We start from the raw sequence: 19343 nt of genomic DNA on the forward strand, positions 1-19343 counted from the left end.
ATTCTATCTTATAAAATAATACATAAATAAATTGTCAAAGATTAAAGAAAATTTAATATTTAATTAACCGACACTCAAGGGCTCTGAAATATAAATATCAGAAGATAACCGAAAAAAAAACATGAATAGAAGCTTAAAGCTCTGTAGCGAAATAAACGTACCTACTACTGCAACTAATTTTTATCTCGCTTTCAAATCACCAGAACCGACATTTAACTGAATTTGTATTGAACTTTGTTTTGAAAATCACGACTTGCTCCATCGATTGCGATCATAACTACGATACGTTTGTTTCCGTTGTAAAGTTCGATAACCTATTAGCTATAGCAATAGGGATCTGTTGAATTACAACTGAATTCTCTAAACCGCAGCATTAGAGTACTACGGGATGCGGTTGAGCTATTTCGAATTGATTGTATACGCGTCGAGACTCGAGCAGACTCTTTGTTTACGTTGTATCTCTGTTGGGATGAATGAGTGTTTCCACACTTGTCTTATTGAGTGATTCGAATATTTTGTACTATAGCACGCGACAGATCGAGATAGCAATCGGGGTATGAGGCAGGGCAACGCCACCCGCGCTATCCCGCACCAAGCTAGCGCGGAGGCTGTGCGGGTTTGCGGGGCGTCCCCACCTCGCGACTTGTCGCGTACTATACTTGTGTGCTAGCATACTACCAGGTGCCTACAGACTATTGAAAATTGTATCTAGTTTTCACTGGCAAAGAGTTCTCTTTCGGTTTTCCCTTTCACTACTGGACATCTCTGATTTAGCGTTCCGGTACAACACTGTGTAGAAACCGATAAGGAATATGGGTTAATAAAACTGCCATACCCCTTCCAAGTTAGCCCGCTTTTATCTTAGACTGCATCATCACTTACAACCAGGTGAGATTACAGTCAAGGGCTAACTTGTAAATGAATTTAAAAAATCTTTTATTGACTCTGTACTTTTACGGTTATACTCTCACACCTTTTGAAATATTTGTCACATGCGTAAGACACGCGCATAGTATTTCGCCCACTCTCTTAAAATGGCGTATCCGTAGGATAAGAGTCACTTACGGATCTTATGGATAAATAGTCAGTGCTCATATATACTCAATACGGATAAAGAGTCACTATTTATCATACGGATAAATAGGACGGACTCTTATCCTACGTCTGGGACTCTACTATCTGTTCGGAATGGAGATTCTACTGAGAAGAGCCGCTAAGAAATTCTTTGCTTGCTCTTATTCATCTTTTGCACCAAGTATGGGTATTTTCCTACTTTTGAATTTGATAAATATTATTACTTTATTATAAACTAGGATAAAAATAATGACGTACCTACAGCTACGCTGAAAAAAATCTTAAATCCAACAAAGATTTACAAAGTTACGGGCATTTTAATTTTGAAGTGGGGAGGGTCTTCTATCCCTTTCTCGCAAAAATTTGTATGAAACCGCACGAAGCTACTATGGCATTAATAAGGTGTGACGTCAGAATGCTATATCGTTAAATGCTTATAATTTTTTTGTTATTTGATCGATTTAATTAGTTTTTTCAGTTTACGTCATTATTTTTATCCTAGTTTATAATAAAGTAATAAAAAAATTGGAGTCAAATACCCAATTTAATTGTCACCAAGTCAAATCGAATAATGCGTCCCAAGGCGCCCAGTGGCAAACTTATGATCATGCACCCGCCTGTAGGTATTTTAGCTTAACTGGCTGTTTGATTCGTGATCGATGTCTCAATTTATTGCCAGTGAAGCCAGAATACGGTATTTGACAACTAGTCAAATCAGTAACTTTTTATCAAACGGCAAAACGCGCGCTTAGTATGCAAGCTTCTATGAAATACTAAAATGTGACGTCACAATCATGACGTGCTTTTCTAGTTTAATCGATAATTTAAATGGTTATTACACTTAAAACTAACAAAGGATGTGGATTTTACGTATTTTGGTAGACCCTTTATTTAATAATCTCTGAGAAATAATTTATTTTTGACATAGGCAAATACCCAATTTGTAGCGTTAATTATATCCGCAATCGAGTTTTATCTCTCGCAATACATATTATCATAGCAAACAGACGTCTGGCGGAAAAGGAAAGTGCAATATGGTTCAATGACTTCGCTTTTATTGAGATATGAGTTTTTATGATGCGTTGTGGACGTAGAACAATTATGAAGTCGGCCAGGTCTTTTGCATTATTTCGTAACCATACATGTGACTGGGTGGAAGCCAAGAAGGTGCGTGCTCAGTTCTCTTCATTAAATCAGACTTTCTGACTGTATTTAGAAAAATGGGAATAATGGCTCCATCAGGTTTATAATTTATAACTATAGTTCGCGACAGGTCGAAATGGCAATCGGGGTATGAGGTGGAGGGACGCCCCGCACACCTGCACAGGTGCCCGCGCTATCCCGCATCGGGCTAGCGCGGAGGCTGTGCGGATGTGCCGGGCGTCCCCGCATTGATTGCCATCTCGACCTGTTGCGTACTATACTTTTAAGTTATAAATGTAAAAAACCGGCCAAATGTGAGTCATACTTGCGCACCGAGGGTTCCATACTACAGTCGTATTTTTCGACATTTTGAACGATAGGTAAATCAAATTACTATAATGCATAAAAATAAATAAAAATCTGTTTTAGATTTTCCTTTGGGGGTACGGAACCCTAAAAATCATGTCGATGCGTTGTTCCCTTGTAGCGGCATGCTTGAAAGGCAATTCAACAAACTCACTTTCGCATAATTTAATTACAATATTAGTATTGAGAGTTCTCCTGTACATACCTGAGAGTTTTCTATATTGTTCTCAAAAGTGTTTAAAGTCTGTCAATCTACACTCGCCCAGCGTAGCAGACTTTGGCCTATAAACCCTTCTCATTCTTAGAGGAGATACCGTGCTAAGTAGTGGGGCGCCGCGCCGATGGGTTGAGCATGATGATGATGATTATTAGTTATGATTATAATAAGTAGTAAGTACTAATATCAAGCTCTCAGGCTGTGTAGGTTTATCCTGTGGCCACCCTCAAATTTTTGTTAATTGTTTTAGTATTTGGCAGCATTTAGATTGCTTCCACGCTTACACAATTTCAATAAGTCCTTGCTCCACCTTTAATTACATTTACTTAAACCTATAGTTATGCTTGGAATCCAATTTACTTCTGATTACTTATTTTGTAAGATTTTTGAATTTTGACATTTAGCTCCGACCGCTGCTCGATACTTGGCACGTACTTGATATGCGGCAATCATCATGACAGTTCTGAACAACAGATCGCGACTCTTGGGAGAGAATTGTTAAATATCATAAAAGTTATGGTATAACTTATAATAACTTTTTTGATACGCATAAGTCCCATGTTTAAACAGTCATTGACTGATCTATTATTTCCGACGTGATCGTCAAATCCCTATAGTAAGTATTCTTCGTGGAAGACATTCTATGCTACTGGATGCGCAAAAGAGGCTGTGAATTTTATTAGGGTTCATTTTTACGGTTTTTTCTATGTCTAAAAATAACATCATCATCATCATCATCAGCCTGTGGACGTCCACTGTTGGACATAGGCCTTCCCTAAAGAGCGCCACCATACCCGGTCCTCAGCCTTCCTCATCCAGCCACTTCCCGCCAGCCTCTTTATATCATCGGTCCAGCGTGCTGGAGGGCGTCCCACACTACGCTTGCTTAAACGCGGTCTCCACTCAAGGACTTTCCAAAAATAACATATGTAATGGGGTTGATTTTTTTCACACTTATAAGGCTGTGATGGCTCATTGGAGTACTGCACATTCATCTAACAAACGCTGGCTAGAAGACAGGAGTAGATGGGGTTCCAAAGAAAACCGGATAGGTTTCGACTTTCGAGTCACAGTTTAGGTCACCTAGTCTAATTCGGTGGCTGGATTGACGCCAAGCATTTGTTCTATTGTCGCTTACATTCGTCATGTCTGTCCGTACTCCGTAGTCACGCATGTTGATAGCATTCGGCTGTCCGTCGGTGGGCTGGGTCGTTGAACCAGAATAATTTATGCCTGCATGTATCCGCTGTGGAACACGTTTGGGGGTGTATCTGATATCCTTGCATTGAATTGTGATATGCAGTCACTTCATATAGGTACAGTGCCGTGGTTAAGACGTCCGCCTCCTAATCTGAATATTCAGGCACACGACAAACAAATGTGTACGACTTCATATTAAAATGACTCCGTTTGACTCTGTTGCTTCAGGACACAACACAACAATTGGGGCTGATTCTCTTGTACTCAATCTCTAAACTAAACTAAATTAACATGTCTAAATCTAGTCCTTTTCTGTAAGCAACATTGTGAATGAAAAGGATAACAATAGATTCAGACGTGCCTTTTTAGTTTATTTTTGAGATTGTGTACAACGGAATTAGCCACAAAATGTGTAATTATCTTAATACGGTAACCTATATTATATTCCAAATATATTTTGTATTACAACACAAATTGTCTCCTAAATTCAAATGAGCAAAATTTCAAGCAAAACCGTACAATACATCTTTCAAAGGAAGTTGTGAAAACAATTAGGTAAAAGTAGTTCATAGCTAAAAATACAACCGCAACATTAAATCACGGCATTATTTCCATAGAAGCCGGGACAATTTTACCATAACCGCGTGCCCTATTCGGCTGTTCGTAATACGTGTACCTAGACTTAATATTATCCCAGACACTATTCAAAAACTACCTATAAACTGTCATTACAGTACGCGGTAGAAAGTAATGTGCATCGACCTTTAGGTGATAGCAGATTTGTAGAGCGTTGTCCCTGTCGTTGAGACCGACAAAACGCCATGTAGGTATGAGTGGCAGAGACAACGCTGTACAAAGCCGAAATGTCATCTAAATGCCGATGTACATCACTTATGGCGGCGTACTGTACCTACTAATCACTAAATGACTGAGTAGAAAAAATAAAAATATCTTAATCTATTTCAATATTTTCAATTACGAACTTCCTACTTAACAATCTTCAAAAAGTGGATTAAAATTTTCCGCGTTACCCGTTTTAGTCAAAATATTATAGAAAACCTTACTTTTTATACCATATGGCAACCCTAACTTGTATAGAACTGTGGAACAACGGTCCATTTTAGTATACGTTCACCGTCATCGAGCGATACGCGCCAAACTAAATATATATGTAAAAACTAGCTTATGCTCGCGACTTTGTCCGCGTGGACTACACAAATTTCAAACCCCTATTTTACCCGCTTAGGGGTTGAATTTTCAAAAATCCTTTCTTAGCGGATGCCTACGTTATAATAGCTATCCGCATGCCAAATTTCAACCCGATCCGTCCAGTAGTTAGAGCTGTGCGTTGATAGATCAGTCAGTCAGTCACCTTTTCCTTTTATATATATAGATATCTTAGTCTATTTCAATATTTTCAATTACGAACAACTTACTTAATAATGTTCAACAAGTAGATTAAAATTTTCCGCGTTACCTGTTTTAGTCAAACTATTATAGAAAACTTTACTTTTTAAACCTAAAGTAAATATGGCAGCCCTAACTTGTATAGAGCTGTGGAACAACACTCCATTTTGGTATACGTTCACCGTCATCGAGCGATACGCGCCAAACTATAATAATATGTGGTAGTTTTAATAACCGCATATTAAACACCCTTAACGAAACACAATCTCGGTCAAGGTGTTTCAATCCAAATATTTAATGTATTGTCGCGAATATATTATATATATATATGTATATATAGCTTAATGAATGAATGAATTAGGTGTTTCTAGTGGGTGGGAAGCTAGGAAGTGCTTTTTATTGTGTTAAATCTTGTGAGATATCAAATTTCGCTTTTGTGAACGAAAGAAATCACTCATGTTGCTGGAGAGCTGGTAGAAAATTTTGAGATCTTGATAAAAGTTGGTTAAGTTAGCATTTTCTTTGACAACCCTACCTTCTATATGACTGTCATGGATCAACGCTCCAGTTTAGTATACGTTCACCGCCATCGAGCGATACGCGCCAAACTAAAATATGTGGGTAGTTTTAATAACCGCATATTAAACACCCTTAAACGAACTGTTACACAATCTCGGTCAAGGTGTTTCTGTCCAAATATTTAATGTATTGTCGCGAATATATTATTGCTTAATGAATGAATGAATTTGGTGTTTTTGTGCGTGGGGAGCTGGGAAGTGATTTTTATTGTTTTAATAATCTTGTAAGCTGTGATAGCCTAGTGATTAGAACGTCCGCCTCCTAATCGGATGTCGATCCCGGACACGAATCTCTAACTTTTGGGAGTTATGTGGGTTTTAAGCAATTAAATATCACTTGCTTTAACGGCAAAGGAAAACATCGTGAGGAAACCTGCATGCTTGAGAGTTCTCCATAATGTTCTCGAAGGTGTGTGAAGTTTGCCAATCCGCACTTGGCCAGCGTGGTAGACTATGACCAAAACCCTTCTGACTCTGAGAGGAGACCCGTGTTCTGAAGTGAGCTGGCGATGGATTGATCCATGATGATGATGAATCTTGTGAAATATCGCTTTTGTGAACGAAAGAAATCACTCATGTTGGAGAACTGGTAAGAAGTTTTGAAAGGTTCTTGATATAATTTGGTAAACTGTGTCGTGAACTGTAAGTTTTATTACTTGCCTTATGTTATGAAAACTTGTCAACGCGGTGTCGTGATAGATTTGCGATTATGAGTTTAGGTTGACATGCCAGTAATTTCGAATATTACCGTGCCATAGTTATCACTTGTTAGTTATTAAATTTGGTCGCATTTCGGAACGCAGGGTGAGTGAAAAATATTGTAAATGTACCGATAATATGCATCAATAACTAGATCTTAGGTAAAATATGCTATTACCGCTGAGAATGGCTAAAATATGCAAATGCATATGCGAATATGCAAATGCATATAATCTGGTCTCTAGTTATCAGTATCACACAAAAATATATAAAAGACGATATTTATCCTACTCAAATGCTAATATCGTAACGAAGTTGTAAGTGAAATTAGCAGGAGGCACAAACTTGTGCCTTTTAGGCCCAGTTTCCACCAGAGCGGAGATGTGTTTAGCAGACCTATCCACCAGATAGATGATGCGAAAAATTATCACGTCATCTAACTGTAATCTGATTGGTCTGCTAAACACATCTCTGATGGATACCGGGCCTTAGCATTTGAAATTTTAATAGCGTAATACAACTGACCAATGAATATCCTCTTACGCTGCTCTTCCATTCTGGACAAGTCGAATCAGGGCATGGGTTTCATAAAAAACTGCCATACCCCTTCCAGGTTAGCCCACTACCATCTAAGACTGCATCATCACTTACCACCAGGTGAGATTGCAGACGCAGTCAAGGGATAACTTCATCATCATCATCGTCATCATCATCAACCAATAGACGTCCACTGCTGGACATAGGTCTCTTGTAGGGACTTCCACACGCCACGGTCTTGCGCCGCCTAGATCCAGCGGCTCCCTGCGACTCGTCTGAGGAATAGCTTGTATCTGAATAAAAATAAATAAATAAAATAATCTCTGGATCTCCCGGTTAACCTTTTCTGATAACAATTGTTCCACCAGATCTCAAACCATGAGTATCATTGCGAGCTATCGTCCATTGTCTTTTCTATCATTTGACGTTGGCACTTTCTGTGAAATGCGATGGTGGTTCGTGAAACGATCGCATTGTACGAATTGAATCGTTTGGCATACTTTTGTGGCTATAATTTTATGAGTGCTATTCTTGGAAATTATTAAACGGCTCGCCTGCCGCTTTTTTGTACAACATAACTTCATGATATTCTGAGTAACTTTAAATTTTGCTAAATATTAGCAGTTGAGCTAGCGTATTCATTCGACTGGGTAACGGAAGGTTTAGATGTTGATTCTTTATCATCATCATCATGATCAAACCATCGCCGGCTCACTACAGAGCACGGGTCTCCTTGAGAGGAGACCCGTAAGGAGTGACAAAGGTTTTGGCCATAGTCCACCACGCTGGCAAGTGCGGATTGGCAGACTTCACATACCTTTGAGAACATTATGGGGAACTCTCAGATATGCAGGTTTCATGACGATGTTTCCTACCTTTAAAGCGAGTGATATTTATTTATTTTAAACTAACATAACTGCGAAAGGTTAAGGTGCGTGCCCGGGATCGAACCCCGACTTTACTTTTATACTGACTAAATAATTGGTTACTTTGCAGTATCGTTTTAAAACCAGCTTTGACGGAAAGTTGATATTCAAATGCTAACAGGCAGGGCTTGACACCTCCTGCTAACTTCACGTAACAGAGGTTTAGCAAAAACCACGACTGTTTGCATTTCGATAGGATTTTATTTGTTTTAAAGTCTGTATTGCACCTAAAAATTAAATATACCTACCTATTTAGGTAAAAATATCTGCCATTCTGAACAAAAGGTAAAATATTCAAGATCAATAAATATTTAAGTAGATGTTCGTATGTATGAATTTGTTCCATCGTATGTAAAAACCTTATTCTCTCACCGTCGTCGATGTTGGTCATTAGACCTTGGCTTACTTTGCATACAGCCTTCTTTCTTGAACATTTTTTACAGTCAATTAAGTGTAATCACGTAACAATAATTTATAGTGAGTAATAACCGTTTATAAAATTCTAAAACAACTAAAGACGAATATAATGTATCGAATATTATTGTTCTACCTTCTTCCAGTACATTTGAAGAAGGGAATTGGCGAATATTATCTAGACATGAGAAGGCCATAGTCCACCACGCTGGCCAAATACGGATTGGCAGATTTCCCACACCTTTGAAAAAATTATGGAGAATACTCAGGCATGCAGGTTTCCTCACGATTTCCTCCTTCACCGTTAAAGCGATTTTTAATTACTTAAAAGTCCAAACCCTTCTCATTGTGAGAGGAGAGCCGTGCACAGTAGTGGGCCGATGGGTCGTTGATGATGATGATGATCTAGACTTTAGTTGTAGACAAGATAAGGTTTCACGCGATGCTTTACTTCATTCTACGTGGACATAAACTACTCCCAAACTACGTTTTGGCCAGTTGTTTTGTAAAATGGGGTTCTAACAGTGTTATTATTGGTTACAGGTCCAGAAACAGATGGCGCGCGAGTACGAGCAGCTGAAGGCGACCGTGGCAACCCTGCAGATGTTCCAGCACGATGGGGAAAAGGCTATCACTCCGTTGACCGGTGGTAAGTTATACCTTCGATATTGACATTTCACTAGCGTTTCGCGCTTTGCGTCCTCATTCCTCATACCATGTAGTCAAGCGTGGGCTTATAGTAAATAAAAAATATCACTACCTACTTAAATTAATACAAAATACCTTATAAATGCGAAAGTGTGTTTGTTTGTCCTTTAATCACGCTGCAAACGGAACAACGCGCAACGGATCCATGTGATTTTTTGCATGGATATAGTTAGTTTAGATTAGTTTTATCCCGGAAAATCAGTTCCGGGATTTTTAAACCAAAACGGATGAATGAATTCGCGGACATAATTTTAGTGATAGGTACATACGTATTTATTTTTTAAAGTTTTTTCGGTGATGATTTCGTAGATTTCGATTATTTCGTAGATGGGCTGCGGTGTGCTTTTGTACGAAAAAAACTGTTCGTACAATGACAAAAGAACGAACGACGAATCTTCGGTCGCTCAAACAATGATTGTATTACTAAACTACCTGCCCCGGCAAACTTCGTACCGCCTAACAGTCGATTCTTTTTCAGGAGTTTTTTAAATATTTCTCTCCGTAAGAACCATCCCAGTACTTCAAGGAATATTATAAAAAAAGAATTAGCGAAATCGGTTCATCTGTTCTCGAGATTTGCGATCAGCAACACATTTAGCGATTCATTTTTATATAATAAAATATAGAGAAGAGATAAGAAACGCGTATGCAGCAACGCAGCTCCTAGCTTTTTGCAGTGTGAACGCCTTCATATCGTTCCTTTGTGACTCCTAGGAACCGTGTTGGACAAGTTTTTGTGACGCTATCCAGGCCTGTTTACTGTATAGGATATCAGTCGTCTATGGAGAGACAAGTTTCTTGGATATACCTAATGTTGTCTTGCTTTACTACATCAAGTAGTTACTATTTGAAGGACACATAACACATAGTCTCTAATCCGCATTTACTACGACGTAACAATAAATCCTATTATCTAAAATTTAGTAGCTTAAATTAACGATAAGATATTATCGTACCTAAATAGTAGGTATGTCTACATTTTGTTTTGATGAACGTAGGTAAGTAGAAACTGGCGTGCAGTATAATTAGGCCACCCTAAAAATGGATACAAAGCATGATTATATTATATACTAATTAGTAATTATAATACATTAAGTAATTTAAGATTTAAAGTGTACTATCCGTAGTCCAGGCCTCTATCCTGTTGAACACCATTGGGATGAAATGACAATAGAATAGAATACTTAGAATATATTATATTTTTTTTAGAATAGAATATATTTTTATTCAAATTTTTACAAGTGCTTTTGAACTGTCAACTAATTTAATTTACCACTGTTTCGGAATGCCTGAATTACAAAACCTGTATTGCAATTTCTTGCTACTGTCATGGAAGTCTGATAAACGTAGCAAAAATCATCACCCACCTTCTGGTACTGAGAGGCTATAAATGGGACTAGTCCTACACACCTATTCCGTCTGAGAATTATGGAAAAAGCAGCCACAGTTTCTCCATCCAATATCCCACCCATTTTTAGGGTTCCGTACCGCAAAAGGAAAACCGGACCCTTATAGAATCAATTTGTTGTCTGTCTATCTGTCTGTCTGTCTGTCTGTCTGTCTGTCTGTCGGTAGATCTTATAGCTGACATTTGGGGAAAAATCTGAAAACCGTGAATTTAGGGTTGGATCACACAAAAATAATTAAATTGTGGTCATGAACTAATAATTAGTATTTTCAATTTTCGAAGTAAGATAACTATGTCAAGTGGGGTTTCATATGAAAGGTCTTCACCTGTGCATTCTAAAACAGCTTTTTATTTATTTTTATGCATCATAGTTTTTGAATTATCGTGCAAAATGTCGCAAAATACGACTGTACTACGGAACCCTCAGTGCGCGAGTCTGACTCGCACTTGGCCGGTTTTTCAGAGTGCCCTAATTTTCTTGCACGCTAGTTTATTAAAAGTTTTCGTAACATAAATATTTGCATCAAGGCCTTGATATCAGTAAAGTTTTGGTTATATAAGTTGGTTGTTAACCTTTAGTTAAGGAGAAATTCCGTGACTTGCGTACGAGTACATGCCCACTCGTACTACATGTTGTACCTATTTGACATTCAAATCAAGTTCACTGAGATTTAAATGTTTCGAGTTTTTTTTTTGCAATTTTAACAGCCTGAGAACTATATAATCCTAATATATAAAAGGAAAAGGTGACTGACTGACTGACTTATCTATCAACGCACAGCTCAAACCACTGGATGGATCGAGCTGAAATTTTGCATGCAGATAGCAATTATGATGTAGGCATCCGCTAAGTAAGGAATTTTAAAAATTCAACCCCTAAAGGGGTAAAATAGGGGTTCGAATTTTTTTGTGCACACGGAAAGTCGCGGGAATAAGCTAGTCACGGATAGACTCCTTTTACATCTATGATCGTATTCGTGACCAAGTGCGTCTGTCTGTCTGTCTGTCTGTTTTTCACGGCCCATCCGTTCAACCGATTTTGACGAAATTTGGTACAGCGATAGCGTGCATCCCGGGGAAGGACATAGGCTACTTTTTATCCCGGAAAATCAAAGAGTTCCCACGAGATTTTTTATTCCACGCGGTCGTAGTCGCGGGCATTATCTAGTGAATAATAATAATGATTTGATTTGATTTTTAACTGATAGATCCTTTGCCCTGATGGTTAAATTCGCCTCACTAAAAACTGGTTACATCGTTTATAGTAAGCAATTTACTTTCACTGTTTTAAACGGTTTGATTAATTGCTGACAGAAACACTCTGAGGCTATAGTTTTCTTTCAAACAGAACTTTTCGAAAGTCACTTGCAAAAGTAGGTACTAGGTACAAACCAGTATTATACTGTGTAAATACTAATGTCCATATTCGTAGTGTAGTGATAGATGGACCTCACAATGTACAGGTATTATTTTGTACTTTCACCAACTTAAATACATAGATTACACTTGAATCATCCAAATTATTGTAATTTTTTAGTTTTAGTCTTTTATAGTAAGTTGATAACTATAAGTCGTTAAATAAATTGTGAAAGTGAAAGGGTTATAAGTACCTCCTACAAAAGGAGAAAGGTGCGAGATGTTATTTCCTTTTATAGTTATCACCTTATAAAAAACCTACATCTTCCGCTCTTCCGAATAGATGGCCTAGTGTAACTTTACAATCTTACTGACGTGACAATATAGTCCAAACAAAATGACTCTTCACGCGCCATTTTAAGTCTGCGGGCCAACTGTCATGTCAAAAGTACGGTTCAAGTTTAAAACAGGGACTAAAATCGTACATTTGACATGAATTTTAACACAAAAAGTTAAAATGAGGTGAGGAGTTTTTACGTGTTATATGTGCATTGGTGTAAGTCTGGCATGTAATATGAAGGATAAACTTCATGATTTGACATCTCAATTATAATTTGAAAAATTAGGTGCTTTGCACACCTTCAGAATGAAATGAAGCAGAAACGTAGTGTCTTTATTATTAACAGATAAAACTGAAGACATTTTTATGCTCAAGTAAATAATGCTTAGTTTGAGTTATCAAAAAGAAACTGCGCCTCGATCAGACTTCGTTGCCACTCTACTCTGCACTTACCTATAAGTATTGTAAGAGTTGTGCTTTAGGGCTCGAATACATATTAGGAGAACGACGCGTTTATCTTTCACAGTACCATCATTCATAACCTATCTGAAAAAAGCAATCATGCAACCGTAGTTACATACTCACCCACACTTGACAACTATTGTTTTAAACCGCATGACGCGAATACTCGCACCTTTCCCGGCTGCAGATTAAAATTATTGTGATCACAATGAATTCTTTGTGTTTTAGTGATGACGTGCAGATTGTTATCGTCGACCCACTTTACTCCATGGCTAATTAATACGTTGACTGACACTTATCAGGGCCACGGCCTTGACGCACAAGCGGTAGCTTAACATAACTAACGAGAGAGGACAAAATTTAAATGGCCGCTTATTTCACTCCCGGCGTTATAGTGCGAACGACACGAAACATTATTGTGAATATTCGCAACAGTTCCTTTGACAACAAAACCGACATTAGACGAGGAAGGACGTGACATTATCCATACTATTGTTTTCCGATATTTATGTTGAGTTTTCACTCACTTCGCTCATCATTGTACGAACTACGAACCAAACCATGATTGCCCATAGAAAAGCAAACGCTAAACACCGAACTCTAGATCGGTTGTACCAGCAGCGTAGACTGCCTTTTTATATTTGTGGGGAGATCGTCATGGATACCACCGCGCCACGGGGAGACGTGGAGGTTATGTCGGACTTGAACCAACTAAAGCACCATGGTGGTACGTATGATCTTTTGTCTGGGTAACAGGACCGTACTTCTTACCGAACCCAGCCAGCGATGAGCGAAGTCTTGCGGTACCTATAACCCTTTGCACACCGTTAGAGCCGCACCATGAACACAAACTCGAAGACTGCAGCCTATTGGGTTAATGCCCTAGTGTACAAAGTGTACAAAGATCCTTATATTTTCACACGTGAAAATAGATATGCCAAACCGATGATTACTATGCGATAATCGCAATCCGGAAAGACTGTCGGCCACATGCTTCCACTATTGGCAACAGTACCGTAAATTCAGGAAATAATCAGTTATTCGATAATCGCAATGTAATAATGACAGGTTTCACAATAAAGAGCTGTATTAATTAACACGCTTCGCGAATTTCTGCCCTCCAAGGATTTTCAGCTTCTGCTCCTGAACTTTGTCGCAAGGACTCGTTCACGAGTTACAACCATGAGCAGAGCTTTCTTTGTAGATTAAAATATAGTTCTAAGTATAGTAATATCAGCCCGTCGCACGTTATGTCATTGGTTCTGTCTGTATGTTAGCGCTGTTGCCAAAATTGAACGATTTGTTTAAAAAAATTCACCAATTCGTACAACCAAAGGTATAGAATTATCTCTCGGAGAAGGTAACTCCATAGGTACCAATTCGACCCGGTAGGTACTTATGTATTGATATTGGATATTATTATCACAAGTGCCAAGCCTGGGATGGAAGAAAAAATCGTAAATTAAAAAAAGCTGGTACCTAAGGCTGGTCTCGCAAATATTTAGAACTCTAACGAGCACATTTTTCTACACACGCATTGCAGGTAAAATATTCATTCTACATCTTTGTGTAATATGCGTTGCTAGCTACTCTAGCTAATGAATAAACATCACAAATACGTAAATAGATGTTATACCGGCTCTACAGTAACCAGGTAATATAATGAAAAACTGCGGAACTTGATGCGGGAGGCCTCGTGTATAGATAATGGTGGAACGTCGCATCGCTATCTGAAAACTCGGCTTATAAATAAATATTGTCATCTTTTGCCTTTGACCGTGTTTGGGAAAATGGGCTAACCACGTATTTAATATAGCCTTTTGAATCAAAGTAGGTATGCTTAAAGTAACTGATTCGATTTAGCAAATCCACGTCTACTGCTTGGCGAAGTTCTGTTGACCTTCTTCAAGTTCTTCTTCTTAGAGCCTCTGTAGCTCAACGGGTAAAGGAGTGGACTGAAAAGTGAAAAGTTGACGGTTCAAGCCCCGAGCGTAGCACTATTGTCGTACCTACTCCTAGCATAAGCTTTACGCTTAGTTGGAAAGGAAAGTGGAATATTAGTCATTTAACATAAGCTTGCGCTGTTTATCTTTAGCGGCTCCCAACTACTCGCTTGAGGTCGTTTGTCCACTAGACATCTTCCAACGCTGCGCTTTTCGGTGCGAGGTCGTCGTCCAAGCATCTTGGGACTAGAACGCCTATTGGGTCTTCAAGCTATGTACCCCGCCTATTGCAACTTCAGCTTCGCGACTCACCGAAGAGCACAAACTAAACTAACTAAAGGATCTGAATAATTTCTGTGCTAAATCTACTTCAAGATTCGTTCATATTCCTAATCAACGTTGCGGCTTAGTTGACGGCCGGCATCATTATCAACAACAATCCATCTCCGGCTCAGTACTGAGCACGGGTCTCCTCTCAGAATAAGAAGGGTTTGGCCGTAATCCATTATGTTGGCCAAGTGCGACTTCACACGCCATTGAGAAGATTATGGAGAAACTCTCAGGCATGCAGGTTTCCTCATGATGATTTCCTTCATCGTCAAAGCAAGTGATTTAAATACATAAAACGCACTATAATGAATGAAAAAAAAAGCTAGAGGTGCCTGCACGGGGCGAACCCGACGCTCCATTAGATTATATCAAATTGCTTTAAATAACAATAGTCTAATTATAGTCATTAATAGATGCCTGATTGCATTTTATCTCATTAAGCGTGGTGTGAGTATTTCGCCTTGGGTCTGCCAGTACAAAAGACCTCGTGATATCGCTTCTCGTGCCTCGTAATCGAGCGTGGCGATCTGATAAAACTACTTTCCAATCTCCGTGTACTAGAAATAATTTACTATAGCATTTTTACTCTAAAGGTAACACATTTATACAAACACATTTAGGTACATATTTATACAAACTTGGTGTCAAGCGTACCAAAATTGTTGCAACAATCAAGGCTATAGGAAGTATAGGATACATAAGAGGCTCTATAATTCCTAATTCAAACTATTCATATTTGATTATAACGGAATTCCTAATCTCATGAATTCGAAAAAGTCTAATTTCTTTGGACACTTGCAATGAGGAATCGATTTATTTATTAGTTTTAAGACCACTTTTTGAGAGAAAAAGTTTTAATTGCTTAATCATTAGGCTGTGAAACACAAACGTAAAATAATAATTGACCGATAGGTCACTGGAGGACAGAGGGATGGACCAGAACATTAGGGCTTGGCCCAACAATCAAATACGAATACTTTAAATTAGGAATTGTTTACTACACCCTAAAAAGCATTAAGTAGTAAGAAATGTAGACGACACAAATGTATGCAATTTTATTTATGTCTTCATTTATGAACATCGCAGATCAAATTACCATTACTGGCATGACTTCCGCGTATTGTTGTGTACCTGCCTGTGTCTTGAGTATTGACAGTAACATACGTAGTATATGAATAAAAATGGTATGAATGGGACTCGTATTACGTGAATTCCTTGTGCGTACTATGTATGTATATGAACAAAATTATACATGACGTGAAACTAACAAGGAGTCCGGTTTGTCAATACGACTTTACTTTGGCCATTTTTAATAAAGGTCACTGATTAGTCATTAAAGTGATTTGATTCAAATTTGATTGCTTTTTGTAACTCCATTCCATTTCACTTGTTAGTAATGTAAATTACGAATATATTTCTTCGATGACAGTTAAGCTTATTTCAAACTACGGGATATAAATTATATTATAGTCCGGTCAATATTGGGGTTCTCAACATTCGTACTAGTTTTACTCTAAGAATTGGTACGAATGTTGGGAACGCCAATATTGACCGGACTATAATATAATTTATATCCCGTAGTGTGAGATAAGCTTTAAATCCCCCAGGGAGGGGAATCGCAGCGATCTAAGTCTAACTCATTAATAATCTTATATATATATATATATTGGAGGGTCGATATTGAAAGAGTTCTTACTGTCTATAGACTCCGTGAAAAGAAACGTATGAGTTTTACTCTACGGAAGGTAGCCATCTTTATTTTAGTTGTCAGAGCTGGACTTTGACTCGCACGAATTTTGTTGTCGTTCACAATTTTCTCTCGCGTTAAATTAATTAAGTATCAGATTATAGCTTAGCTAATTATTATTCTTTGAGATAGGTAGGTAGTTTCTTAATCGTGATATTTAATTCGGTGATTGTGATATAGTTAGAACAGTAATTGTTCGGTGCTAATGTACATTGTGTTAAATCGTAACATCTAGTGCCATCCGGTGACTTTGTCTGCAAAGCACTATTAATAATGTTCGCGTAGTTGTTTGACGAATATGGAATACTAATTATTGGTGAATATTAGAGTAATTCGTGAGTTAACGTTTGGCTCAGTGGATAGATTATTATAAGGACATCCGTTAAGGTTATTTCTGCAGACGCTAGTGATTTAGAGTGTAATTGGAGATATACCGGCAGTTGAGATAATGATTAGTTTGAAGTGATAGTTTAGTGTGATAGTAACTTGAAGTTAACTTTGATAGTAGGTACCCGCTTTAGAATCGTATAACCCGGTTGGTAAAGAATCATTGATGACTCTCGTGTAATGTTGAAATGGATTAGACAATGAGTTGCCCATGAGATCGAATAGCTTACATTCTACATGGTTTCTGTTGTGATCGCTTATTTGGGTGGATAGTAGTCGTGGCGCGTGTGGCGCACGATGCTATGGTGTTCTGTATGCAGATGTGCACAGAGTGGAGAAGGTAGAGCTATTGCGATATTCTGAATTAGTAATGAGAAGTCAATTATAAGATCTGGTTTAGATCGTAAGAGAGTCGATGCAATGATCCTTTTAAGAGCGTTCATGAAGTTGTGATTGATTACCTTGAGATGATTAGATAACGGAGTAGGTCGTGACTTGATTGAGAGGTTGCAATAGCAATTGCGCCCTAATCACACGATGTGGTGTTTAGCTTAGGTTAGCTAGTTTAGAGTGAGGTGAGGGGTCGCTGTGAGGGGTGGTTGGAGGCGACCATAGGTAGGGTTAGGTTAGGGTGATCTGGTTGTGTTACGTTGATGGTTTCCATGTGCGATACGTTACTGAGAACTATTTGTAAAGAACATGGATTAAAGTACCTACCTATTAATTACTACCTTCTGATGTCGGCTAAAGATGAATAATAATTATCAGCCATCCTCCTGTTCTCCGACATCAGAAGTGGGATACACGATTTATGCCCACATTTTCGAAAATCATTGCAACACTAGCTTTGTTTAAAAAAAAAAAAAAGACAAGATTTTTTTTTTTTTTTTTTATTTATTTGTGCAAGACATGTTTTCAATTTTAATACCCACACGTGGTCTTTCTTGAAAAGCTTGATTTACTTTTGTGTGTTTTGAATAAAAAGAGAAAGAAAGAAGGATTATTTTGTGTAGAGATGCGCTAAGTGTGAAAGTGTGAGTGGTGAAAGTGGCCGTGATTTAATGGAGTTAAACTCAAAACTCGAATCATTTATTCAAAATAGTTAAGTTTAGTTAATTTACAATTTTGACTGTCAGTTGTTGGAGTTATGTGGTATGGTGGTGATGGTGAATTGCGTAAGCTTGGAGCTAAGGCTACGAGGGTTCCAAACTACTTGGTTTCCTTACTAAATGGTTATAGCATTGGGAGTGTGATGTCCCAGCACGGTTGTCATCTAATTTAATAGCTAGTGGTCTGATGTTTTCAGCTGCTGAGATTGACTATCTAGCACTCTCAGATCATGATGCTACTTGGGCATTGGCAGTAAGGGTTGAAAAAAAAGTGCGATATAGGTCTGCATGGTCTTAATATGGGAGGGACTACAACGGGGATAATACGAAATAATTTTATTCATGAAATTTATCTAGTCCCTTACATTTTCGAATATTCGGAAAGCGTCGGCGAGGCATTTGATTCCTTTCATGATGTTGTATAACTTTTCTATGTGCTGTGTTTACCCTTTAAGAAGGTGAAAATGGATAATTGTAATAATAAAACGGTATGGTTGACTGAAGGGATTTTTGGTATAATAGAGTCACCGAGTGACACTGAAGCTGGGCTAAGATGAGATGAGGACTGGCTCTGTAGAGGAGTGCGCTATTCGCCTATGCAGTGTATTTGCAGACATAGTGAATCAGTCGTTTGAATAAGGGGTTTTAGGGGTTGCTAGGCAACTTAAAAATTTCTATAGTTACCATTCCTGTAGCCCGTGTTCAAAAAAAAGGGAGTTGTCTAAAAGGCGAGGTGGTCATTTAGATAATAAACGGCGAGGTGGCTGTTTTGAAAAAAAGGGAGTTGTCTAAAAGGCGAGGTGGCCATTTAGATGATAAACGGCGAGGTGGCTGTTCCGATGATGGATGGACGGCGGCGTGGCCGTTTCAGCTGAGGGGAGTTAGCTTGGTGTATAGTGTGGTGGGTGTTTGGAACAGGTGATAGGATCAGTAGCGGGGTACTGCTGGAGTTCGGGTTTTATGAGACATAATTATGAGCGGTGAGTCTATTA

The 19343-nt window shown here is 38.3% G+C and overlaps 1 protein-coding gene across 1 annotated transcript in view; it reads left to right on the forward strand.

Annotated features, from left to right (window-relative positions):
• Kat60 (Katanin 60) overlaps window positions 1-19343 on the forward strand; it is a 54744-nt gene that overhangs the window by 18803 nt on the left and 16598 nt on the right. The window contains exon 2 of the mRNA XM_034979952.2: window positions 9105-9210. Coding sequence (XP_034835843.1) covers window positions 9105-9210 — 106 coding nt within the window. The remainder of the gene's footprint in view (window positions 1-9104; window positions 9211-19343) is intronic.

This window comes from Maniola hyperantus, chromosome 21 (genome assembly GCF_902806685.2).
Source record: "Maniola hyperantus chromosome 21, iAphHyp1.2, whole genome shotgun sequence".
In the NCBI taxonomy this organism is placed as follows: domain Eukaryota; kingdom Metazoa; phylum Arthropoda; class Insecta; order Lepidoptera; family Nymphalidae; genus Maniola; species Maniola hyperantus.